The sequence below is a fragment of the Thermobia domestica genome, chromosome 1 (assembly GCF_964235325.1).
Source record: "Thermobia domestica chromosome 1, izTheDome1.hap1.1, whole genome shotgun sequence".
NCBI classification, from domain to species: Eukaryota; Metazoa; Arthropoda; class Insecta; order Zygentoma; family Lepismatidae; genus Thermobia; species Thermobia domestica.
Window position 1 is genome coordinate 39,807,725 of NC_137454.1, and position 25,642 is coordinate 39,833,366.

Below are 25,642 nucleotides of genomic sequence, written 5' to 3' on the forward strand. Positions count from 1 at the left end.
GACAAAAATTATAGTAGAGCCCTAGGACAACAAAATACTTTTTACTTCATATCTCTGTGAGCAATAGAAGTGACACTATAAGCTCGTGTTTCACATACTGCAGACTATTAAAAATCATTTAAATATCCCCTCGTACCGTGAAGTATATTAGGCGTTCGGGTGCCGTAAGTTAATGGTTAAACAATTCTTGTAATATATATACCTATCCATTTCTAGTAATTTCCTTGAGTACTACATTTTTTCCATATTTTTGGTTTAAGAGTTCTGTTAAAACTTTCTGTGATATGTAGTTTTACGAAAACAATGCTCAAAATGGAGGATTAAAATTGAAAAAAAAAATCGCAAAATATCGTCTCTCTATGACTTACGGTCCCGAGATATGGCTCCGTAATTTTCCCGAAATCCGAACTTTTTTTTTGGCCCATATCTGAGAAACGGTGGCCAGTCAGTTAGGCAATGGCCAACGGCTACTATTTGGTACCAAAATGTTTATCATCCTCTTAGTTATTGAACAACATCAATATCACCTCTCTATGACTTACGATTCACGAGATATGGCTCCTTAAATCTCAAGAAATCGGAACTCTTTTTTTGGCCAATATCTCGGAAACGGTAAGAGTGACGCGAAAAATCCCATCATTTCTTTCAGATAGTTTTCAATGCTCTGTCGAATGGACGGGTCAACATTGAAATATTCGCAAATAACATACACACACAGAGACACACAGAATTCAGTAACGAACTTTTTAAGTTCGTTGAAAACTCAATTTTTAGGTGCTGATCTTTAACATCGTGACAGCTATAAATGATGGTGATCCAACAAGTAGAACTTGAGATATTTGTTTCCTGATCGGATGGACACGCGAATAAACAAGAATAAATATATAAATGAGTTTTGGGAAAACCAAACAAACCTCTTCTAAAATGTCGCTATATCTAATCGTTCTAGTTTGCAGAAATCAACATTGAAGCTGGAGATGGAAATAGACTTCTACCATTTCGATTTTAGTTTTAAAAAAAAGAAAAAGAAAGAAGAAATGAAAAACGAAAACAAATGAGTTGAGTTGATTTTGAGTTTAACGTCCATTTCCAGCAGCAAGGCTATATGAAACGTGGACCTACTGATGAACATGGAATCCGAACCACATGAGCTCCCGCTGGGAATCGAACCCGGGCCTCCCACAGAAAAGAAATGAATGTGCTTTAGGATAAGGGAGACGATTGTTAAGGCAAGTTAATGATGATGGACAAATTGGTGGAATGATAATATTGGAGGAAACGACAGTAAAGCGATCGTTTGGAGGAAACGATCTTATCTACCACAAACTTGGCCAGGTATCAAACCAGGGACCTCCCACTTTAGTGAAAAGAGAAGGACGGAGGTGGGAACCTATTATTGAAACACTGAATCATTTTCTAAAATATCTCACTATTGCTTATCGATTTTCTTTGATACCTGCCGACGGACAGATGGTAAGAAATAGCCTTCTATAAGAATTCCCACACTAAATAACAGCATAGTTTAGGAGATTAGATCTAATCAATTTTATATTGCTTCTTATTAACGTTAATATAACTCTAACGTAATACTATTGCTAAGACGAAACATCTCCAAGCACGAAGATAAGTGTTCCCCCTCTTCCATAATATTTCTCCAATTATACGTTTAAGCAATAATAGGCCTATATAGACCGTATTGAGCCTATGTATACAGTGTGTTTCAGAACAATACCGACAACGTTTGCGACGTGGGCTCTGACATCAAAATAAGACGAAAAGTGAAGACCAACCTGGGTGTACACATGCTTCCTTTCGGAGTTACAGGCTGCCGAAAAGATTAAGAAATAAAGTTTTAAAGTCCATAGCTCCAAAACTGTGGGACCTGCCGTAGTCGGGTCAAGACTTCACTTAGGAACTAATAAGCGTGCTATCTAAAAATACATGTTTCAGAATCCTAAGATACTCACGCAACAAATTTATAGAGGGAGTTTGGCTACGGGCATATAATTTGAAGTACTCAGAAAATACCGCTATAAAAATGTTGCGGAAGTATCGAAGGATTCTGAAACATGGATATTTGGATAGGGTGTATACTAGTTCCTAAATAAAGTCTTGACCTGAGTATGGTAGGTCCCATAGTTTTGAAGCTATGGAAATTTAAACTTCATTTTTTTTTCATGCTTTTGGAAGCCTATAACTCCGAAAGGAAGCGTTTCTTCACCCTGGTTGGTCTATACTTTTCGTCTTATCTTGGTGCCAGGAATCACCTCCTAAACGTTATGAGTGTTGTTTTGAAACACGCTGTATAACTGCCAATTTTGCTTCACAATTAGATTCTGGGTTCCAATCTCTCGTCTGGCATTTGAAGCAATGGTTTTATTTTTTCAAGAAAAAAAGTTTAACGTCCCACGATCATGCACCGAAGTTAAGGAAGACGGTGATGATAAAATGTATGTCAATGGTGGAACGAAGAAAGTAGGAGGAAACTGGAGGACCCCGAGAAAACTCATCATATGTTTATTGTCCACCGTAAAGTTCACTTGGCGTGGATTGGGATCGTACCATGTACCCCATGCACAAGAGGTGAGAACTTTACCACTTTTTCGTAATCCTGACTTTGATTTCCTTTACCAGTCACTTGGTTAGGAATACTAGACTCGACTGCGACACGAACACAAAAAGACATCGAGGACAGTTAAAATTTCAGACTCTCCCAGCGCAAATTGAACCCCAGACGGCACACACCAAAGGCGCAAGCGTTAGCCACTAGACCAGCCGGGAGAGATACTAGTGAGCTATCGCAGCCCCCTTTTTGTTTCGTTTTTTCGTAGCTGCACCTCATGAACGCTGGTGTGATACATTTTGGTATAGGTTTTAGCGCGGATTTCCTTTCAAAATGTCTCATCATGAACTATTGTTTGTAGTATAAATTAGTTTCACTGTTTATGGAACAGGACAAGGGCGAATCCAGGGGGCAATAGGGGCGATCACCCCCCAGAAGGGGAGACTTTCTTATATAAATAAAATCCATCCCTAAGTTTGGAGCCCTTAAAAGTAGCAGTATGACAACCCACCGCTCCCCTCTCACAAGTCGGTCCTGGATCCGTCCTTGGAACAGGAACTGCGTTAACTTACAAATGAATAAAACCAATATTAACAAATATAAATTTCGTATGCTATCACAGTGTTTGTAGAGCTAACATACTTCTAATTCAATGATTAAGCTCACGTATTGTTGTATTTTTAGAACGCCTGTGAAAAGTTCAAAGGTACGAGATAACCACGTTGGAACATTACGTTTGAAACATAACGTCAGCTACACTAGTTGGAGGATATACCGTAAGCATTTGTTTACAAAATTGACTTATTTACGTCGCCACAATCGCAATTTGTTTATAGTGCTTACGTCACGCGGATACGTTTCATCCACCTTCTGTTTATAAACCTGGCGACACATCTGTCTGTAAAGGGATTCTCGTTCTCTGTCACAATGCAAGGCGTGGCTCGGAATGAAGAACAGGGAGAGAGCTAGAAAAACACCCCTGATTTCCTCCGAGCGAACGCATGCGTAGAGTGACAAAGAATCTGAGTGCGCTTAGGTTGGTGTATATAATACCAAGCGATGAATCGATTTAGCTCAGAGACTAGACATCCCGCGTTGCACAGCTTGTAACAACCGCGCGTACCCCCAAAGCTTGTTCTCTTTCCTCTTTTTGATCTTTTTTTTCTCCACTAGACTATTCTCCAAGCAAGAGAAAAAATAACGTGAGTGGTTGTGTAGGTTATGCAACCTGAAATTTGTTCGGCACATCAATGATTGCATAAGTTACAGGATACTTTATAGACTTTTTCTTAAGTTTGGGATACAGCGAGTTTCCAGTTCGAGAGTGGACATCAACAGGTTGTCTCTTTCGGATAACCACCTGTAAAGAACAAAAGCCATGTGTCTAACAGGCCACGATGGTGCTTTCTAACTTGTTGAAAACTATCTCGTGTGTGTCAAACTTTCAAAAACTTTCAAACGTGTGCATATATTTTTAACAGTGAATTTTATTAACTGATAAAGAAAAAATTGCGCTCAATACAAAAGGTGGCCCTGGAATACGGAAAGGTAGAGCTGGTTCAGAGGGAGAGGAGAATTTGAGACCGGATATCTACAAGAGTGATATGGCAACTACTTCTCTGCAGCTACCCGCTTCCGGGAACCACTTCGAGGATCATTTTCCTGCCACATTCAAAGATTTTTTCTCTGATATCTGTAACGAGGATCTTATATTTTTGGAAACAAAACATATTCCTGTTGACGGCCATCACCGCTTTAGTACTTCTAACATAATGGAGGAGAGACGTCCTAGTAAAAAACGAAGACCCAGAGGTACTCCGGAAAGAAGGTCACTAAAAGAACATAAAACATCCTCCTCATCATCATCAATTCCACAGTCACAACCACCACCATCACCAGCTTTGATACACCAAGATACCATAATAGACGAATCTCCAACTTCTAGACGAAGCAGACATCCCGAATTTATAGAAGATTCTGTGGATCTTATTTGCCAGCAAGTACCTCCAAGTACCACAACAAACTCTGTTTCTCGGAGAAGATCATCTTCGATAGCAGTGCCACGACGACCACCAGATCTAAATCGGTTTTTATCGGAGACTTACGATTGGCAACAGCGTCGAAATCTTAGTCCTAGTCCTGGCGGCAGTTTTAAAATTAAAAGTCCTAATAGAAACTTGTCTACATCTCCACGTCGTGGTGCAGGTAGTCCTGTGCTAGCTTCATCCCCGAGGGGGCGATCTCCATTCGATACTGAACGTCCAGCAGACCCTTTCAGACCAAGGACTTCTTCGATGCCAGCTGTTTCCAGGCAAAGGGTAAGTACTCAACATATAATATTTAAGATTTATTTTGTGTAATTTTTGTCTTTCAATAGTTCTTGTCTCATAAAAGTTATTTAACCATCATTTATATATAGTGAATAAGATTTCTGTTGTAGGTTAGTATGCCAATACTTTCAATATTTTTAATTTGATTTTAAATATTTGTTTGAAAGTGATATAAAAATAAAAATACCATATATATATATATATATGCTACAAAATACAATTTGTATGGAATCAAAATACCGGTATTGTGTTATTAGCCTATAGCGGTATCGGAGAAGCCTTTAATAAACTTGTAAGTAAATTTCACTCAAGAAATCTAAACTATTACTATCCAAATGATACGGTATGAACATTTTTGTTTTTAATGGTAATCACCAAACTCCAGATATTATAACAAAAATATTTTATTCAAGAAACAATGCTAATGAAAGGTCGTAACGAAATTCGAAGGTGATTACTAACAACCCTACCTAAAGGTAAGATCTCAGCATTCGTATGGTGGTGAAACTTTGGAAAAACTCTGAAAGGAGACAGCAGTCACAGTGATCTGCTATGGTATTCAAATATTGTACGCTGATTTAACGTGTTTTGCAACTGAAATTACTTTTCTTCACGGTTATGTAAGCATATCGCTTTGTACTGCCGTTTTGTATTAATGTTTTTTCCAACTGTAGAACAATGTAGGTCTTACCTTCTTTTTAGTCAACATTAACATAAATACATTCGTATGAAGTCTTCATATTTTTCCTTTCTATTTTGTTTTTCCGTATTTATCACCAGTGGCGTATTTAGGGGGGTTTCCGGACTTAAGCTCCAACCCAAAATCTTACTTACTATAGTTAAGTACATCAAATATCTTGCAGAATTTTCACATTTTCAGGCAAAGCTCCCCCCGAAAGTTAGCAAAGACCCCGAAATAAAATCGTAAATACGCCACTGATTATCACAATAGTTTTTACTGAAAGATTGTGTGTCCTTGCTTTATGGAAGTAATATTGATGTTAGAATCTACCTAGGTATATGTCATAGTTCCATATTAGGAACTCCAGCATCCCCATATTAGAGACTCCGGTAGCCTAATATGGGGAACAGCAATACTGTTTGTTTGTTTTTTTTATTTTCTTATTATTTTCTTTATTCTGTCACTGTTATTCTTTCTCATATTTTCATGTACAGAACAGATAAACAAGGTTTCTGTACAGCATTGCCGGAAGTTACGCACATTTCCTACAAATCGTGTTTAAGCAGATCACTAGGCTGCAAAAAACTGCAAGATTTTTAATAGGCTGCAAAAAACTGACCATTCTAAATATTTCGCATAATACTAAAAACGTTGTATAACATGAAATAACGGCATAGTTTAACAAACTCTATTAAAACCGTGTTTCTTATTTATGACATATATATATAGGGTAGCATGGTGGCCTACTGGTAGAGCACTTACCTCTGGTGAGTGTGGTTCCTGATTCAATCCTCCGCCAAGTATGTTTGTGGCGGACAACATCATGTCCTTGGGTTTTATCAGGTCTCGGGGTCATCCAATTTAGCCCACATTCTCATTAAACCGACTATCCCACCATCATTCACTTGCCTGAACCATCGTCTACCTTAGCCTAAATCGCATAATCTTGGGACTTTAACTGAATAATTTTATTTCAGCTATTACTTATATAATATCTGCAAGATTGAGCTGTGCTCAGTGGGCCGCGGTTGCTCAGTGATTGAGCGTTCACCTCTGGTGCATGGGGTCCCGAATTCGATCCCACCCCCCTCCAAGTGAACTTTGTGGTAGACGTGTGCGTGGGTTTCCTCGGGGTTCTCTCGTTTCCTCCCACTTTCTTCAATCCACCATTTCATTCATTACTCATCATCACCGTCTCCTTTAGCCTAACCGGCATAACCGTGGGACGTAAAACTCAAAGATTTCATTTCATTTTCAGTGATTAGTTGTTTCTTCCGGATCCTGCGCAGTAGAGATAAGGGCTCTTTCACTGAGCCACCGCGCTCACCTCAAAATAACGTAAATAATATAACAATGTAATATTTATAATTGATTATAAAATAAACTACCGGCAAAATATATTAAAAGTTATACGTAAAAGAAAGATATATATATATTTCATAGATAACTTGTCTAGGTGTATCTTGTTGTTTCAAGAGGAACAATGTGTTTCCTTTTGGGCTAACACATTTGTATAGTAGCAGTGGCGGATCCAAGGAGGGCTATAGGGGCTATAGCCTCCCTTTTTACGCTCAGGTATACACTGGATAAAATGGGCTTCAATCCTGCTTTACACTGGATAAAGCGGCAAACTATGGTTTAGCCCCTCCCTTGATCATATCCTGGATCCGGCACTGTATAGTAGCATAGTCTTCACTACAGGAAACTCGGGTTCGCATTCCGATGGAAGTTCATCTGGTTTTTCTAGCTCATGTTAAGAAGTAGGGTGACTTGATGCTGTAATGGGAGTCTAAATACAAAAATCAGAAAAGAAACAAAGAAAAAAAACTGATTTGATTTTAGCATCCGTTTCAGCAGCTAGGCTGTATGAAACCGGGGCCTACAGTTTAGCGTGGAATCCGAAGCACATGAGCTCCCTCAGAACAAAGGAAGGAAAGAAAGAATGATTCAATTAAATTCAATATGATTAGCGTTCCCTAATAAAATTTGTCCAAATATCAGTGCATGGGTTATCGTACTCGTGGTCTCGAGTTTGATTCTTGATTAGGGAAAAATGAATGCGTTACGTTGGCTCAAATTGCACATTGTATAGCAGATTCATATCTCATACAGCAACGAAAAAGAAAGACAAAAATATTTAGTTTAACGTTCACGACTATGCTTCTTTAGGTTAACGGAGGCGGATAATTAATGAAAATGAATGATCGTTAAATTAAGCCTTTGTGCTCTCCCATCGGAAATTGAACCCAAGACCACATGAACACCAAAGACACACGTGCTAGCCACTGGACTATCCGGAAGAACTGTCTCGTATATCTTCACTGCTAAGAAAACACGGAAAATCTCAACAAACAAACACCGGCACCGAATATAGTATGAATATTGCACTAAAATCCCTAGATAAGAGGAGTTGGAAACACTCTAGGAAGGAGATTGTTAGCTAGATCAAGAACATGGAAAGCTACTTTCAAGTTGCATAGTAGGAAAGTGAAACGAAATTTTTCAGTTTTACGTCCCACGTTTATGCCGGCTAGGCTAAAGGGGACGGTGATGATGAGAAATGAATTCAATATTGGAATGAATAAAGTGGTAGGAAACGGAAGAACCCCATGCACCAGAGGTGAACAGTTGCAAAGTACGAAAGTAGATGGAATGAGCGGGAATAATAACATGTAATCCTGGTTGCAATGGTTTATAAAGTCGTATTCATTAGTGAGCTTTATTTTGCGGCAATAATTCTTTAGTTCCCTCAACCCACGGAGTTTGGTTGAGCGGATACTAGATGCATGAAATCTATTGACGAAAGTTTTGAGGTACTGAAAATTAGCAATGACATATTCTCAATCATTGTCTTGGTATTTGTTGGTCTAGTTATCGTCTTCGTGTGTGGGTGGTAACAGTACAATTGAACCTTGATTACGCAAAGCATGAAGGAACACCAAACAGGAATTCACCAGTTTCCTTAAGTCGACTGAGACAAGATAATTGTTTCAAAGACATTTGTGTTAAACATTCAGCCCAAATGAATAATTCACAAGTAGAAAGCTACTACAAGTGTTGAATATTTATGGCATTAATGAAACTGGTTCATTACTGCATGGATCTAAGTTGATCCTAGCTTTCCTATTTATAGCTTAAATGGTTTGTCACGTAATTAGTTCGTATTTAACACGTATCATTAAATGAGTTTGTGAGGGTGATATTGCCAAAAAAAAAAAAAAAAAAAAAAAAACGGTAATGCAAACGAAATAAGATAAACTATATTCAGTTACTCAAAATCGTTATCAACTAAGTATATCAGTTAAAATTTCCAAAAGGTTCATTGCTGGAGAAACACAATCTGTCCTATGGATGCTACCAGAGCTAAAGCTGGTAATTCCATCACTGGTAGAAGTTGAAAGTAAAGTTAAAATAGTTTAAATAACTATTCTCTCTCTCTCTCTCTCTCTCTCTCTGTCTCTGTCTCTCTCTCTCTCTCTCTCTCTCCTTCTCTCTCTATGTCCTAATGGAACCAGAGACTCAATGTCGCGTTTACAAAGCTCTCCATTAACTTCAGGTCCTTAGCCAACTGGAAGCAGTTTCTACTTTGTATTTCTATTTCCGCGAGATTAAATCTTAGTATTGTCCTCGCATCTACGCCTAGGTGTTCCTAATGGTCATTTTCCGATTGGATTTCCAGTTAAAACTTTGAAAGTGTTTCAATTTTGTTCTATTCTGGCGACATGACCTGCTCACGTGAGCCTCTTAGACTTGATGAACCCCCTCACAATATTTGGCAAACGGTATAAATTATTATGTAGTTCCTCGTAATGAAGTGTCCGCCATTCTCCATTCTTGTTCATCTTGGGTTCGAATATTCGTCTGAGCATCTTGTTCTCAAATACTTTCAGTCTACGTTCTTCCCTCAGATTAAGCGACCATGTTTCCCACCCATACAGAACAAAAGACATGATTATCTCATCTATATATTTTAAGCTTCAAATTCCTCGATAGAATTCATGACGACAAAATCTGTTTAAGCCAATTTCATTTAAAAGAGGAAACATGGACAATCATCATTCTTAAAAATGAGAGAGGGAGTCTGCAAAGCATTTTCTGCAGATAAATATTCTGCAAGGTTATATATTTTTTTTCTTAATCTTATAGAGAAGTGTTTGCAAAGTATGTGTACTTATTAATACTCTACACAGAGGGATCAGCAAAATTATCATATTTATGTATTTAGTAGAGAGATGAAATTTGCGAATCTGTCATATTTATTATTTTCCCAAGTTAGGGAATCTGCCAATTTATCATATTCACTATTATTCAGAGAAAGAGAAAGAAATAGAGAAATCTACAAACTATCATATTTCCAGAGGGAGAGAAAGGAATCTACAAACTATCATATTTCCAGAGAGAAAGAGAGAGAGAAATCTACAAACTATCAAATTTCCAGAGAGAGAAAGAAAGAAAGAAAGAAAGAGAAAATCTACAAAGAGAAAGAAATAGAGAAATCTACAAACTATCATATTTCCAGAGGGAGAGAAAGGAATCTACAAACTATCATATTTCCAGAGAGAAAGAGAGAGAGAAATCTACAAACTATCAAATTTCCAGAGAGAGAGAGAAAGAAAGAAAGAAAGAGAAAATCTACAAAGAGAAAGAAATAGAGAAATCTACAAACTATCATATTTCCAGAGGGAGAGAAAGGAATCTACAAACTATCATATTTCCAGAGAGAAAGAGAGAGAGAAATCTACAAACTATCAAATTTCCAGAGAGAGAGAGAAAGAAAGAAAGAAAGAGAAAATCTACAAAGAGAAAGAAATAGAGAAATCTACAAACTATCATATTTCCAGAGGGAGAGAAAGGAATCTACAAACTATCATATTTCCAGAGAGAAAGAGAGAGAGAAATCTACAAACTTTCATATTTCTAGAGAGAGAGAGAAATATACAAATTATCATTTTTCGAGAGAAAGAGAAAATCTACATGTTATCGTATTTATAATTTTCCAGAGACAGAGAGACATAATCTGTAAAACTGTCGTAAATATAATTTTCCACAGGGAGAAAATCTTGCAATCTATCATATTCGTTATTTTCCTGAGAGAGAGAGAGAGATGAAACCTGCACAACTATCATATTTACTACTTTTCTAGAAAGAGAGAATCTACCATTCATATTCATTATTTTTTACAAACAGATAATATGCAAAATTATCAGATTTGTTATTTTGCAGAGCTAATCTACAAACTATCGGTGCCGCATAACTCGAAACCAATGACTTGATATTTGACATACCGGTACTGACATTTCATAAAGCTACAAACTAACACTACACTGTATTGTCACATGCGTACAACTAAATCACTAGTAGTAATTGTTTTCAGTATTTGTTTATGTCATAACCTCTTAACAATATATTTACTTATACACGTTCTAACCTAGCCAGCGATCAAGTCATCCTGCCGGTCACTATAAATGGATTAGAGAGGGGGTAATCTGTCAAATAGTTATGTATTAACTTTCTGAAGAGAGAAAATATACAAAATTATCAAAGTTACGTTAATTTTCTAGAAACTCCCGATTTTACGCAACTCAGATCCATAGGTTTTAATACAGTTCGTTTTTGTAAATATTAAAATAATTTATCACACTGTACCCTTGCTTGTAATTTAAATTAAATATTTTAGTCTTTTAAAAAAAATCCTATGTAAAAAAATACACATCTAATTCACTTACGGTACTCCCTTGTCCAAAATTTATCATATGTTGTATTTTTACCACTCATAACTGAACGTGACAGTAACACGTTAAAAGTGGGACATGTCACAGCTGGGTAGCGCAAGATAAGACACACATTCTCTGGTTTCTGCATATTTTACACGTCGAGACCCTGACACCGAAACATATCGAACGAGTTTTGGTAGGTGCTAGAGCATGGAGAGAATGCAATGCAAGCAAGAGTGGTTCAAGCGTGGATCTCTGCTGCTAAACAGGGGCCGCGGTGGCTCAGTGGTAGAGCGTTCACCTCTGGTGCTTGGGGTCCCGGGTTCGATCCCAGCCCCCGCCAAGTGAACCTTGTGGTGGACAAACACTGTGTGCGTGGGTTTCCTCGGGATTCTCCCATTTTCTCCCACTTTCTTCACTGCACAATTTCATTCATTACTCATCATCACCGTCTCCTTTAGTCTCACCGGCATAACCATGCAACGTAAAATTCAAAAATTTCATTTCATTTTCTGCTGCTAAACATTTGAATCTTTCTAATGATGCGAAATGAAAGAACTCATTTCTTTTTAATGTTAGACCATTAAAACTCAAAACATACAAAGAATATTTAAAGATATGACGTAGGCTCACATGCAATAAAAATAAAATTAACTCATACTAGTTTATTCTGTAGTGTTTTCCTTTTAGCTTTTAGTTTAATTAACACGCATATGTACGAGTATAAGTAAAATAAATTCTAAAACTAAATTTATATTAAAAGTTTTGTTAAGTACTCTGTCTATTTAACAGGATCTAAGACTAATGAGGCTCCTTTTTGATATGTTTAGCCTGAAAGTGTTTCTTCCATGTTTCCGCTCTTCAGCTTCCTCTTTTAACTTCCAACATCGTGTCATCGTGTTTTTCTTCTTCCTACTCCTCGCTTTTCTTCCATCTTTTTATGACGGTATGACGAAGTCAATTTCTTCGTAAGAATGTTTCTAATCCAACTACGAAGGGTTTTGGCTAATAGTGTCCTCTTCTCTCCTATCCGTTTTAAAACATCTTTGATTGTTACTCTGTCTGTCCATTTAATCTTCTCTATCTTTCCCCAAAAACTACATTTCGAAGCACTCTAAATATTTCTTCTCTAACTTCCTTAATGAACAATTTCTAAACCATACAGTCCAATACTCCATACATACGACTTGACAAACTTTTTTTTTTCTTAGTCCAATATTATGCCTGCTAGTTAAGAGTGATATTTTCTTGTTGTGTGAAAATATGCGGTACAAATTTAGTTGACAGAAACGAGTCACAATACAATTTCATTAATAATATGTCGATTTTAAATAGTTACAAATTCATCCTGGTTTCCGCGCTGTATGAAGGAACAAAAAATAATATAATGGTACAGTAAATATTGTATTAGTAAAAATAATTGTACCCGTTCTAATGACATATGAAGTAATCATTATTCAGCCCATATGAACAAAAGAAATACAGAACAGAAAGAAGGAAGAGTGGAGAAGCCTTCGAACAACAAAGACTTAAAAACCAGTATGAAGAGAATAGAATATGTTCACTTTCAATAAGATGCTGCAGGAAAAGCATTAATGGGAGATATCAATTACATTTAGATATCTCGGTTTTAATTTGATTTAAGGAAATTTGGAGGATGGCATTAGATAAATTGTAAGAAAATATTAGTTATTGTTTGCTATAAAAAAATAAGAACCAGTATAATGGTTCAACTGTAATATAATTCAACTATAACAGATTGGACTTCAAGTTGTTCAACTATAAAAAGGCTCAACTTGAAAGAGTTCAACTGCAAAAGAACCAGTAAAAAGGGTAAAACCAATCAAAATTGTATTGACACCCACAATATTGTGTGAAGCAGAAATGCAGAGTCGGGATAATTAAGGTATATAAAAAGATAGATTAATTGATTGATTGATTGAGTTTAATGGTGAGTTAGTATCAAGGCTATTTGTCCCCGTCACGATCAACACGACTGCTAGCTGCATATTGATTGATTGACTGAGGTTTAACAGGGACGTCAGCGTCGAGGCTATTTGTCCCCGTCACGATCAACACGACTGCTAGCTGCATATTGACTGATTGATTGAGGTTTAATAGGGACGTTAGCATCGAGTCTAATTGTCCCCGTCACGATCAACACGACCGCTAGCTGCATATTGACTGATTGATTGAGGTTCAATAAGGACGTCAGCATCGAGGCTATTTGTCCCCGTCACGATCAACACAACTGCTAACTGCATATTGACTGATTGATTGAGGTTTAATAGGGACGTCAGTATCGAGGCTATTTGTCCCCGTCACGATCAACACGACTGCTAGCTGCATATTAACTGATTGATTGAGGTTTAATAGGGACGTCAGCATCGAGGCTAATTGTCCCCGTCACGATCAACACGACTGCTAGCTGCATATTGACTGATTGATTGAGGTTTAATAGGGACGTCATCATCGAGGCCAATTGTCCCCGTCACGATCAACATGAACTGCCTTAAATACAATTTAAAAACAAACTTGTCAAAATATAACAACAATACTGCTGCAAATAAGAACTAAAAATCTAAAACAAGGGATAAGATAATAAGTATATGGGAATAACTAATAGATAACAATAATAATAAATAGGAAATATATAACAATAACAATATATAGTAAGTATATAACAATACCAATAAATAGTAATAATAGTAACAGTAGAGTAAATATACAATAACAATAGTAAAAACAATAGAAAGTTAGAATAAAAGATAAAAGTGCAGCAACAATTAATAAAAGAGCACATAAGAGAAACAAAACGAAATGAGACTGAAATGAACATGATGCAATGAATGTGTGGTGTCGCCAGGCAAGGGGACCTATTTCTCTGTAAATTTGGGGGGAGCACTCAGACACAGAAGGTATATATATGAAGATGTTGAGACAAATTGCATTCAAATTATGCCAAATGTTGTATATTCATAAATACACTAGGGGGGCCCACATAAGCTTTGGGAGGACCTGGGCTCCCTCTCCCCCCCCCCCAGGATCAGCGTCCTTGTCGCCAGGATGGATAAGATTAAAAACAAACGAAAAAGAGGTAGTGTAACAAAGTAACTGAAAGTAACAAAGTAACTGAGGTAGTGATATCGAACAATGTACAAGAAATAAGATTACAGAGGTATGAGCGTAACATGAGAAAGAGTTAGTTTATCTAGGGAACAGAGTGGAGAAAATAGTAAAGGAAGGTACAAGAGGAAGAAACCTGAAGGTAAATGGTCAGTTTGTGTAAGCATGGACTTAAAAGAAGAATAGAACGAGATTAACACTAGATAGTACATTAGAAGATGGAAACAATTTATCATAAAGTCGTCCCAAGGGGAAAAGAAAATGTAAAAAAAAAATAGATGTAAACATAATGATATGAATATGGAGTTATAATATGATATGATATGAAAATCATGTTAAAAATATCAATGATCAATAATGGATTCTTTCCCAATGTATGCAAAATGTGAGAAAGAATCTGTGATACTAGCTACAAAGGAAAACAAAATATAACAGAATCCATTTGATTAAGAATCTATTTTAAACATAAATTCGAGAACAATCAAAGGAAACGGACTTGATTGTAAATGGCTTCAACTGAATCTGACAATTGTGAACAGAAAATACGGGAACTGCAAACTCGTAATTTTCCCATACTTCAGATCAGAGGCCACCCACCCAGGGGGTCCACCGAGTCCGGACACTCAAAAAAAAAAAGAAAGAAAGAAAAGAAAAGAAAAAAAGAAAAAGAAAAATAGAAAAAAGAAAAAAGACTTAGTAACTCGATATAGTATACATTTGTACGATTAAAAAGACAGTACTATACTTGCTTAGCAGAGATTGCTGCAGCATAATTTGATTATTTTTCTTATAGAAAACAACCCAGCTCCATATCTTTCTTCTGATAATGTAGACCGGAGCAGTAAACAATTACTTATCGTTTTTTTCAGGTGTAAAAATGAATGAAATGAAGTTTTTGAGTCTTACGTGCCACGGATATGCCGGCTAGGCTAAATGAAACGGTGATTGTGAGAAATGAATGAAGTGGTGGAATGAAGAAAGTGGGAGGAAACGGGAGAACCCCGAGAAAACCCACGCACACGGTGTTTGTCCACCACAAAGTTCACTTGGCAAAAGCTGGAATTGAACCCGGGACTCCATGCACCAGAGGTGAACGCTCTACCACTGAGCCACCGCGGCCCCCTTTTTCAGGTGTAGTATTAACACTAGTATAGAATAGTTAGACGTAGTGTCTTATAATATTGAATCTCCTCCCACAAAGTTTGGTCACCTCCAAACAAAAAATTCTAGGTTCGCGCCTGCTTCAGACGCAAAAAAAGAAAAATCACGTGAAATAATAGATTTTGGAAACACAACGAAACATCGGCACAAAAAAAGAAATAATATACAGTGATACTTCAGTTATCTGTAAAAGCCCAGATAGTACAGTGGTAGAGTGTTCAGCTCTGGTGCGCGGGGTACCTGGTTCGATCGCAGCTCGCACCAAGTCAGCTGTGTGGTAAACAAACATCGTGTTTTTGAATTTTCTCGGAGATCTCCCATTTTCTTCATTGCACCATTTCATTTATTTACATAACCAACGTTCCGTTTAGCATACACAGTATAACCATCGCAGGTAAAACTAAAATATTTCTTTTTATTTCGTTTCCTTTTCCAACTATCCGAGTTATTGAGCTCTGGAAACAATCTGAATATGCAAAATTTCGGATAATTAGGATAATTACGAGCAGTGGCGTATTTAGGGTAGCTTCCGTGCTTAACCCCCGCTGAAATGTCATTTACTATATAAAAGTAAATTATATTAAAGTAAATTAAATATCTTGCAGAATTTTCACTTTTCCAGGAATAAAGTTAGCAAAGCTCACCCCACCCCCCACCGTAACAAAAACGTAAATACGCCACTGATGACTAGAAAAGGGTTTTGTTGTAAAAACACTCTAAAATTGCTTCTGTTTAATATTTTTAAAAAAGTAGCCGTAGTGAATATTTTGAAAATAACGCCACTTTCAGTTGACCATGTTTAAATAGAAATTATACTATACAGCGAGACTAAGGCTCAAGTGGACTTATGTAGCTGTTGGAGTTGAGTTGATTTTGAGTTTAACGTCCCGTTCAGCAGCGAGGCTATATGAGACGTGAACCTATTGATTAACGTGGAATCCGAACCACCTGAGCTCTCGCCGGAAATCGAACCCGAGTCTCCCACGCTAAAGGAGCGTACGCTAACCACTTAGCCACGAAGAAGCTCATGTAGCTGTTCGAGTTTGTGTCTTCCCTGAAATTAACCTGTATTGATAAACAGTTTATTAATAAAATATAATTCTTAAACATAATTCAATGTACGATGCATAAAGCTTTGTGAATGTATGTAAAGAAAAAAAAAAGAGTTGCAAGTGACATGCTGAACAAGCCGTTAAATACACACCATATGGTAGCTTTATCGAGCACGTTAGCTTGAGCTGATGGCTGGGAACCGAGATCTCGGTTAATGCTGTTCAAATAACTCTCAAGTCAACAGGTGGTAGCAGGCCATCTCTGACTTAACGACTAACACAGATAACGCAAAATGCATTTACTTTAAAATAAAAAGAGAGTGCGGCTGTTCACCGTTAAGTAACAGTTACCCGGAGTATTCTTTAACACACGTACACTAAGGTCCAAAATTACTGTCGCATGTCTATGAATGTCTTGTTTTAGGAATATAATTTGATAACGAATTCGCCCGATATTTCTTATAATGTTAGTATTGTATAATCGGCAAAGACATGTACGCTATGTGACAAATTTTATGTCAAAGAGCAGTAAATGAAAACAATAAAACGAAAATAAAACTTTCTTGTCCATTTAGCAACATTTTGTTTTACTCAATCTAATTTTCGTATTTATAATACTTTTCCTATGAAATTTACCACAAATACACATTTCCCGACTACGCACATAGTATCAGGATTAAAATTACCCTGCAAAATCATTGTCAAATTATATTCTTACAAGAACTCAGTTATAGATATGTGACAATCATTTTGGACATGAGTGTATCTAGTCGTTTCATTTTGTTATAATTTAAATGGATAAAAGTACAGTTTTGCTCAAGAAAATTGCCTAGTCTCCTTTCTTTAAAAGGATATATTCTAGTAATCATATGTTCTCTTCCTAACAGATGTTGTGCCTATTCAATGATTCAATAATCGCATTGTATCTCGATTTGCCTACTATGCAAATCCGTATTCTGCTCATGCCAAATCAGAGAGCTCAATTAGTCTATTAAGTTGTTTGTCCATCACTAAAGAAACCGATTGGGTTGGATTAGAGTTTAGTGTCCCGTTCAGCAGCGAGGCTATATGAGACGTGAACCTACAGCTTAACGTGGTATCCGAACCACTAGAGCTCCCGCCGGAAATCGAGTCAGGGTCTTCCACGTCGAAGGTGTGTATGCTATCCACTTAGCACGAGAGAGATCCCTGAAGGAAAAGGAAGTAATAGGGCCTGCAGGTATATAGGAGGATTAGCCATTGTAAATCCACTGCTGGATGAAGATCTCTAATCCTTTTCCAAGCAATCTCAGGTATTTCTTTTTTATGTTATTCTGCAGTGCTTCATCTCTTGGTACGCAGTTAATGATTTATTATGTTCTTGCAATATGTTTAGTAAACTGTCAATTCAATAGTTATATTTTCACTCTTGTTATATTCGTCATTGTTGGTATCTTTTTGTTCCATTAGGTATTTTATTGCCTCCACGGATAATTTCTAGCATGTATTTTTCTGTGCTTTTTCCTTTAGTGTGCAGATAGTGACCGTCTGATTTTGTATGTCTTCGTGGAAACAGAAAGGAATCATTTGTTGAAACTTGTACGCCTCAGATACGCTGACATTGATGAAGTTCTTTCCCAATACACTCCAATGTAGCTAGATATGAGTTATACATTTAAATTTCTCGTTCATACGTTAATTTCGTCTTTAAAGTTGCTATCCCTGAGTGTCTTCGGCCCGAGGTAACTTGCCGTATTGCCTTCTAATTCTGTGTTTCCAAATTCAAACCTGACTTGTTTTGTAAGGGTTAAACATCACTTACGTCTGTTCAATACTCAGTTTTAATGTGACGTCCTTTCCCTTCAAATTAAGTTTCTTCGTCACACCTTGTAATTTGTGAAGTTGTTTGCAAAAAAAGAACAATGCCATCAATAAAAGGAATATGATTTCATATTTGTACATGCACTTTTTTCCCAGTTGAAATATTATATGCTACCAATACCTAATTGGTAATAAGAATTGAAGCTTTCCTGGTATCGTGATGAATATAGTCCTTCTTTGGCAATCAGTCAGGTGAATTCTACGTCATCCAATGTTCCGAGAATCGACAATTTTGTTCTCATCTTCAGAGTAAAGTATAAGAAACCAGAAACAGAAACCTTTATTATAAAGATGTTGGCAGAAAAGGGGCGGGATTTGATTGGCCAATGGCCACATCCAATCAGTGTCAGTCTATGGATTCAATTGTGATTGGCTGGTTGACTGGGTTGGTTTACAAGGCCTGATTGGCTATTTTATATATGTTCGACTAATTCGTATATACTACCAAGGTCTTCACATATATTACAAAATAAAGAAAATCATAGATTTTCTATTTTTATTTTTATTTATTTACGAGGGGAGGTCAAAAAGTAAAGGGACTTCTGAGAGAAAGTACATTCAATCTAATGATAGAAAACTGAAACATACATTATTTTTCTACATAATCTACCTACACTCAACGCGCACTTTTCCCAATGTTTCACGGGTTGTTTGATTCCGTCCAAAAAAAAATAAAAGTTTTTCGGTTGCACCTGTAACCAATTTTGCACCGCATCAACGACTTCTGCATCGGTTGCAAATCTTCCTTCAGTTGTCCAAACATATGAATATCGCTTGAAGCCAGGACGAGAGATGTCCAATATTTGTGCCTTATGCCGCGCTGACAATTCTTTCGAGACCCACCTTGTACACAATTTTCGAAAATTTAGCCTGTTGTGAAAGATAGAATACGCTGAACCATGACTGATATGTAAAGTATTGACGACTTTGTCCACTGTGATTCGTCTGTTTTCCATCACCATACCCTCAACAACTTTCAAATTGTCCTGTCCTCAGTTGTTGACGTCGATGGCCTGCTCGACCTTTTCTCGTTACATAAAGAAGTTCTTCAGTGTTTGAATATCTTTCGTAGATATTGCTTCGCGATAAACATCTGTCACCATGCTGCGCTTGTATTCGACGAATAATGTCCTAACCTAACCTTATCTAAACAAAAAGCGAATCACTGCTCTCATATCCTCCTTGGTGCAGATTGGCAATGGAGCTGCTGTGTTTAACGGTCTTGTATACTCCAACGACTAACGACGCGGGAATAAGAGTGACACGTTACATAGAAGTGTTGCAGACGACACTAATTCAGCGCTGGATACTAGCAGTGTTACCAAACCCTAATGCGAGAAATTCAAGTCCCTTTACTTCTTGACTTTCCCTTGTATTTATTTATTCATTTATTTATCCATAATGAACGGTATTTTCAGTAAGCAGTTTTGTTTTTCGTTTTTTTTTTTAAAGTGAAGTATTGTGTAATATTCTCCAACACAAGGATTTTTTTTTACCTTTAATAAACTTAATATCACTAAAGTTATCACGGAGTTTGTTGTATATTAATTTAATTTAACTTTACAGTGCCTCAGTAAATACAAACTAAAATCAAGCCACCTTCTCTAGTTATCACGTGTCTATTTCCTAAAACCTGTCTCTTTCTCCACCTCTATACAACTCATACATATACGTACTCGCACGCAAAAACGAGGAGAGAAAGTGAGAGAAGAATGAGCGTGCTAAACATTCAGACAAGAAAAAAGAGATTATGTGGAAAGAATTTATGAAAAGTTTTATGAACTTCACAACGACAAAGAAGGTTTGGTTGTGGCTTCCTACAAAAGAGCCCCGGGAAACCTAACAGGATTAGTTAATTTGTAAAGCTCTAAAGTTGAGCTCTAAATTCCTTTAAAACTTTGTTTTGTAATTATATTAACAACAAACAATAATAATAATACCAAAAAAGTTGTTAAAGTTGTTAACGAGCATAATTATACCTATCCACCTTCACAAATATTGACCTTATCCTGAAGAAATAATTAAAAAGGAATACTTAATTATAGTACAACAGATCATTACGAAGGTGATTTGATTTTACGTATAGGGCTATCGTCAGAGTATTAAAAGAAGGAGAGGAGAGAGAGAAACAAAGCTGGTTTCTAGAGCACGTTAATTCGTCTTATAGGATTGTAATGTTAGTATATGCATGTCCATTATTCCACACAAAAAGTCTCCACCAAAGTTAAAGCAAATTTTTTTTTCATTTTCTTTTTTAAATGGATAGCTAGAAAGAGTTCGTAAATGGAATAAATTCGTTAAGAACTTCTTGGGTAACAGTAACTTCGAGTTTGTAAATGAAATCAATTCGTTAAGATTTTCTTGGGTGAGAGTGATTTCGAGTTCGTAAATGGAACCAATCCGTTAAGATTTTCTTGGCTATAAGTGACTTGGAGTTCGTGAATGGAATTAATCCGTTAAGAACTTCTTGGATAACAGTGACTTCGGATGAGTGAATGAAGTTAATCCGTTAACATCTTGGATAACAGTGACTTCGGATGAGTGAATGAAGTTAATCCGGTAACATCTTGGGTAACAGTGACTTCGAGTTTGAGAATGTAATCAATCCGTTAATATCTTCGTGGGTAGCAGTGATTTCGAGTGTGTGAATGGAATCAATCCGTTAAGATCTCCTGGGTAACAGGGATTTCGAGTCCGTGAATAGAATCAATCCTTTAAGATCATCTTGGGATGTCAGTGTCTTTAACTGTAACTATTCATATCTTTTCATTCATGAATGTATGTTTCACGTGATACTAATATGCATACCTCAAAATGTTTAAGACTTACATGCTGCGAACATCTGGGCAAAAATATTTATTCTTAAGAAGTATTATAGACGCAAAATCCCTTTATTCATAAACGTTCCTTTCTCTTTATCTTTTTCATCGTATTCAGCAGAGTTTATTATTTACTGTTCAAATTAGAAGAATGTATATATTTATGAGAATGAGTAAGTTAATGAGAATGTATTATTTTTGTAATACAGAGTTGTCAATATTAATTGTCAAGAGTGGTGGAGAACAGCTTTTCTCAATCTTATCGCATTTGCAAACCATTTTAGGAAGCTGAAACAGCTTTGAGATGTTACTCCAACCCTCTCTATCACCACCACCACCAACTCGCAGGTCCTAGTGGCGTGCTTTCGGTGCAAGAACTCCCAGGTTCGATTCCCGGTGGGAGATCATAAAAATTTTAACACATTATGGTGGTTCTAATTCTGCCTTAAATTGTAGATCCATCTCTTATATTACCTCATTACTGATAAAGGACACTAAACTCCAACCAAGTAATCAAACTCTGACGTGTTCTAGTGAATCAACTTTAGGCATTCCAACCCACTAACCAAACTATGGCATATTTCAGTGAATCGATTTAAGACTCCCCAACCACCTAACCAAACTCTGGAATATTCCAGTGAATTGACTTAGGACACAGCAACTCTTCCATTTCCTTAATATAATCTTCATGCATGGTTAGGTTTACCAACTCATTACACGTTGCCTCTGGTTCTACTTCAGATTTCAGGACTGGCTTTTTTATTATGAATATAATCAGGAAGATAACTGCTTTGGTTGTTGAAATCCAGCACCTCCTCTCCAGTACCGAGGCTATACGAAATGTGGACATACAGTTTAGCAAAATCAGAACCACGGTAATGCGTTCAATTCTTTTAACCCTTTAAGATCCTCTGTCGGCTGTAATCCGACGTTTAATTTTGCTTGTAACAGTCCGATATTCAGTCACACTTGATGTGTTCTTTGTGGTTGATTTTCGTGCCATCTTTAAACCATTATTTACATCCCTGATTGAATATATGGTGTTACTATAGTAAGTTTAAGGTTTGAAAATCTACTATTATATACGAAACGCAATAATTTTTTTGAAAGGCTTAATGCTTTCCCAAGGAAATCGAGACGTGCAAGATATATACCATCTGTATTTAGTGTATATGGTTCGTAGACAGCCGGTATGTATCAAACATATACAGGGTGAGGCAATAAATTTCCCCTTTTCTAAGACGCCAAATACGCGCGCGCGCGTGTGTGTGTGTGTGTGTGTGTGTGTTCAGGTAGTCAGGCTATGATCTTGATGTCTTACACACCGGAAACTTTAGTAATAATGCAGTGTTGGATCAATGAACAACTCGGTTTCCTTGTTACAGCATCGACCCAACTTGTAGTCCTTCCCAAGTTGATGGAGATGCTGCCGAATGGTTTCTCCACTCACATTGAATTGTACTTCCAGTTCCTCATATGTCTGGAAACTGTTCGCCTCAATTGCTGCCTGAAGATCTTCGTTTTGTACATGTGTTGCTTTTCCGGCACGTGGTGCGTCTTCGAGCGTTTCGTAACCGTCTTTAACCTTGTTAAACTATCGTTGCACTGTCCCTGTAGTCACGACACAATCACGAAAGGCCTGGCATATCTTCCGCCCCGCTGTAGTGGTGTTTGACCCCAGTTTAAACTCGTACATCATACACGCTCTTATGACGCTCTGTGGAGGTCCCATGTTCAGTCTTTCCTTACACAAGTTCACGGTGTAACTGAACTGCTACAACCAGGTAGTATGTTGGATATACCCATACCAACAACTGACCTTCGCCTTATTTCCATTCGCATTCAACTCACGGTGTGAGGGCCAATTGAAAACAGATCTCCACAAAAGCGACAGACATTTCTTGGTTACCTTTAGATGTTGAATATTTTGAAGTTGTTGAATGCTTGAGTTATTATCCATCAAAAATTTGATCTGGAGTAACAAAAAAATGTTAAAACAATCGGAATGAAGCTATAAATTTTTACTTAATGTTATTTAGAACAACAAAGAAGAGAAAATCCATGGAACAAACCCGTTAAACGTTAAGTAAACGTAGAGTATACTTAAAAAAATATCCTACAATCAAATGAAGGATGAACTTTTCGACAGTAGGCAAACTCTTCGAGAACATAATTTCCAAATATACTGTTTCTACGAATAGAAATTGCGAAAGAAGTCTTTAGGAGGGAAAAAGGTATATTTTGTGGATCTTTGAATAAAAGAGTTGGGAAAACACTCATAAAATGCTCTGTGTGCAGTCTTATGTTGTATGGTGCAGAAATATGGATAATTACGCAGAAATGATGAAAAACGACTGGAAGCTTTCGAAATGTGGGTGTGGAGAGGAATGGAGATAATTAGCTGGGTCAAATGCAAAACGAATGAGGAACGCTCGACAATAATTAACATTTCGAATGTACAGGAACTTAGGAAGTATGTAAATATAATCTCGTAGACAGTACAAGGGATCATTCTCTAGAAGATAATAATTAACATTGCGAATGTACAGGAACTTAGGAAGTATGTAAATAAAATCTCGTAGACAGTACAAGGGATCATCCACTAGAAGTTTCAATTTCGTCCGATAGATGTCAATCACTGCAGAATGTTTCTTGCCATCTAACGGCGAAATGTATAAGTTCCACTACCTTTATTTCCACAAAATAGGATATGCATAGCTCAAGGTGACCAGAACGTTTACTTGCAAAAACGGGACTTACAAATCGGCGACTGGGGGGAGGGTAAGTATCTGACTTCTAGACTGCAGTGTTTTCAATTTCCAAAATACACATGTAAGATTGATAACGCAGTGTTTTTAACTTAAGTACTAACCAACAATGCTTTTAACTATTTGAACATTGAGAACTCCCATTCAATTCCCATTTGAATATTCAGAAGTTCCAGACACAGCTGAACCTTCCCAATAAGTGTTGGTATGGAAAAGTGTAAAATTTGCATTGACCAATTTAGGCCCGTATTTAGGTAAGTGCTATTCTGTGCTCGAGCAGAGGGCGGCAAAATTTTGGAATTTCTGGAATTCACAATAAAGTAATATTTAAAACTACCAATCCGCAGAGTTCCGCGCAAGCGCGAGAAAATATGTTAATTTGTTTGATTCGCTCGCTCTAATTACAGTAGTTGTTAATAAGAGGTTTGTCTGATTATTTTTAAGAAGTCATCCTCTCCCTTGATTAACTTGACTGTAATGATAACTGATACTATTAAACTTAGCGACCTTGAAAATTATGAATTCAACACTAATATATCGCACATCCGGTGGAAGACTGGGAACATGACTTTTAAAGTTTGTTATTCTATCAAACGCGCTCCCTGTAATACTGGTATTTCTGCCATCTAGGGGTTAATTTGTTTAGTTACGTTTATGCAAAAATATTAGCAAGTAGAGTTTGCTCCTCTCTATTTATTTTCTTTTGAGCGATCATAACTGAAAATGTGCATTGTTTGAGTTGTAACACTCTTAAGAGTGTGCGATATGTCGTTTTCGATTACTTTTAAAATCTCGCCTCCTCTCTGGGTAGTGGAGTATGACCTTGAAGTTGAATTGGATTAAAACTGTCACTTAGCGACCCCAAAAACTGTGAATTCAACTCTAATATTGGTCATTTTCGGGAGGCGGAAAATATTGTGCGGGGGCGGCAAATTTTTTAGAGCTCAGGGGAGAACAATATATAAATACGGGCCTGGACCATTTACATTTTGAATAATAATTACGGGACAGCTGGGTCATTTTTGCTTTAAAACATTTACGCGTCTCCTTTGTGAATCAGAAAAAAAAAAAAAAACGAGACAACGGTTGAAAAAAGGGACTGTTTCGGCTAAAGCGGGGCGTGTGGTTACGTTGGCATAGCTACAGGCCCGTATCCACGGGAGGGGCAAGGGGGCCGGGCTCCCCCTAAATTTTGACTGCCCCCCCTAAAATTTCACGGTAGGCTTGCAAATGAACTATAATATGGTGATGAAGTATAATATGATTGAGTCGGGCCCCCCTAACTTCTACCGCCTCCCCCCTAAATTTTTGGGCTGGCTACGAGTCTGCATGGCTACCGTTAAATTTACAGTCATGCGATTGGATTTTTAGGTATGAACTCAATTTATAAATAAGGTTGAAGATGAAATGATTTTTTTTAGTTTAACGTCCCACAATTATGCCTTTTAGCTAAGGAAGATTGTGATCAGGCCCGTATCCAGGGGGGTGTAGGGAGGCCGGGCCCCCCTAAATTTTTGCTGGCCCCTAAAAGTTTTACAGTAAGTTTGCAAAAGAATTATAATATGCT

The 25,642-nt window shown here is 37.1% G+C and overlaps 1 protein-coding gene across 1 annotated transcript in view; it reads left to right on the forward strand.

The window, feature by feature from the left end:
• Window positions 1-3,604: 3,604 nt before the first annotated feature.
• Window positions 3,605-25,642, forward strand: part of LOC145666001 (uncharacterized) — a 258,937-nt gene continuing 236,899 nt past the window's right edge. The window contains exon 1 of the mRNA XM_081733108.1: window positions 3,605-4,881. Within this exon, the coding sequence (XP_081589234.1) occupies window positions 4,168-4,881 (714 nt within the window). The 5' untranslated portion in view covers window positions 3,605-4,167. The remainder of the gene's footprint in view (window positions 4,882-25,642) is intronic.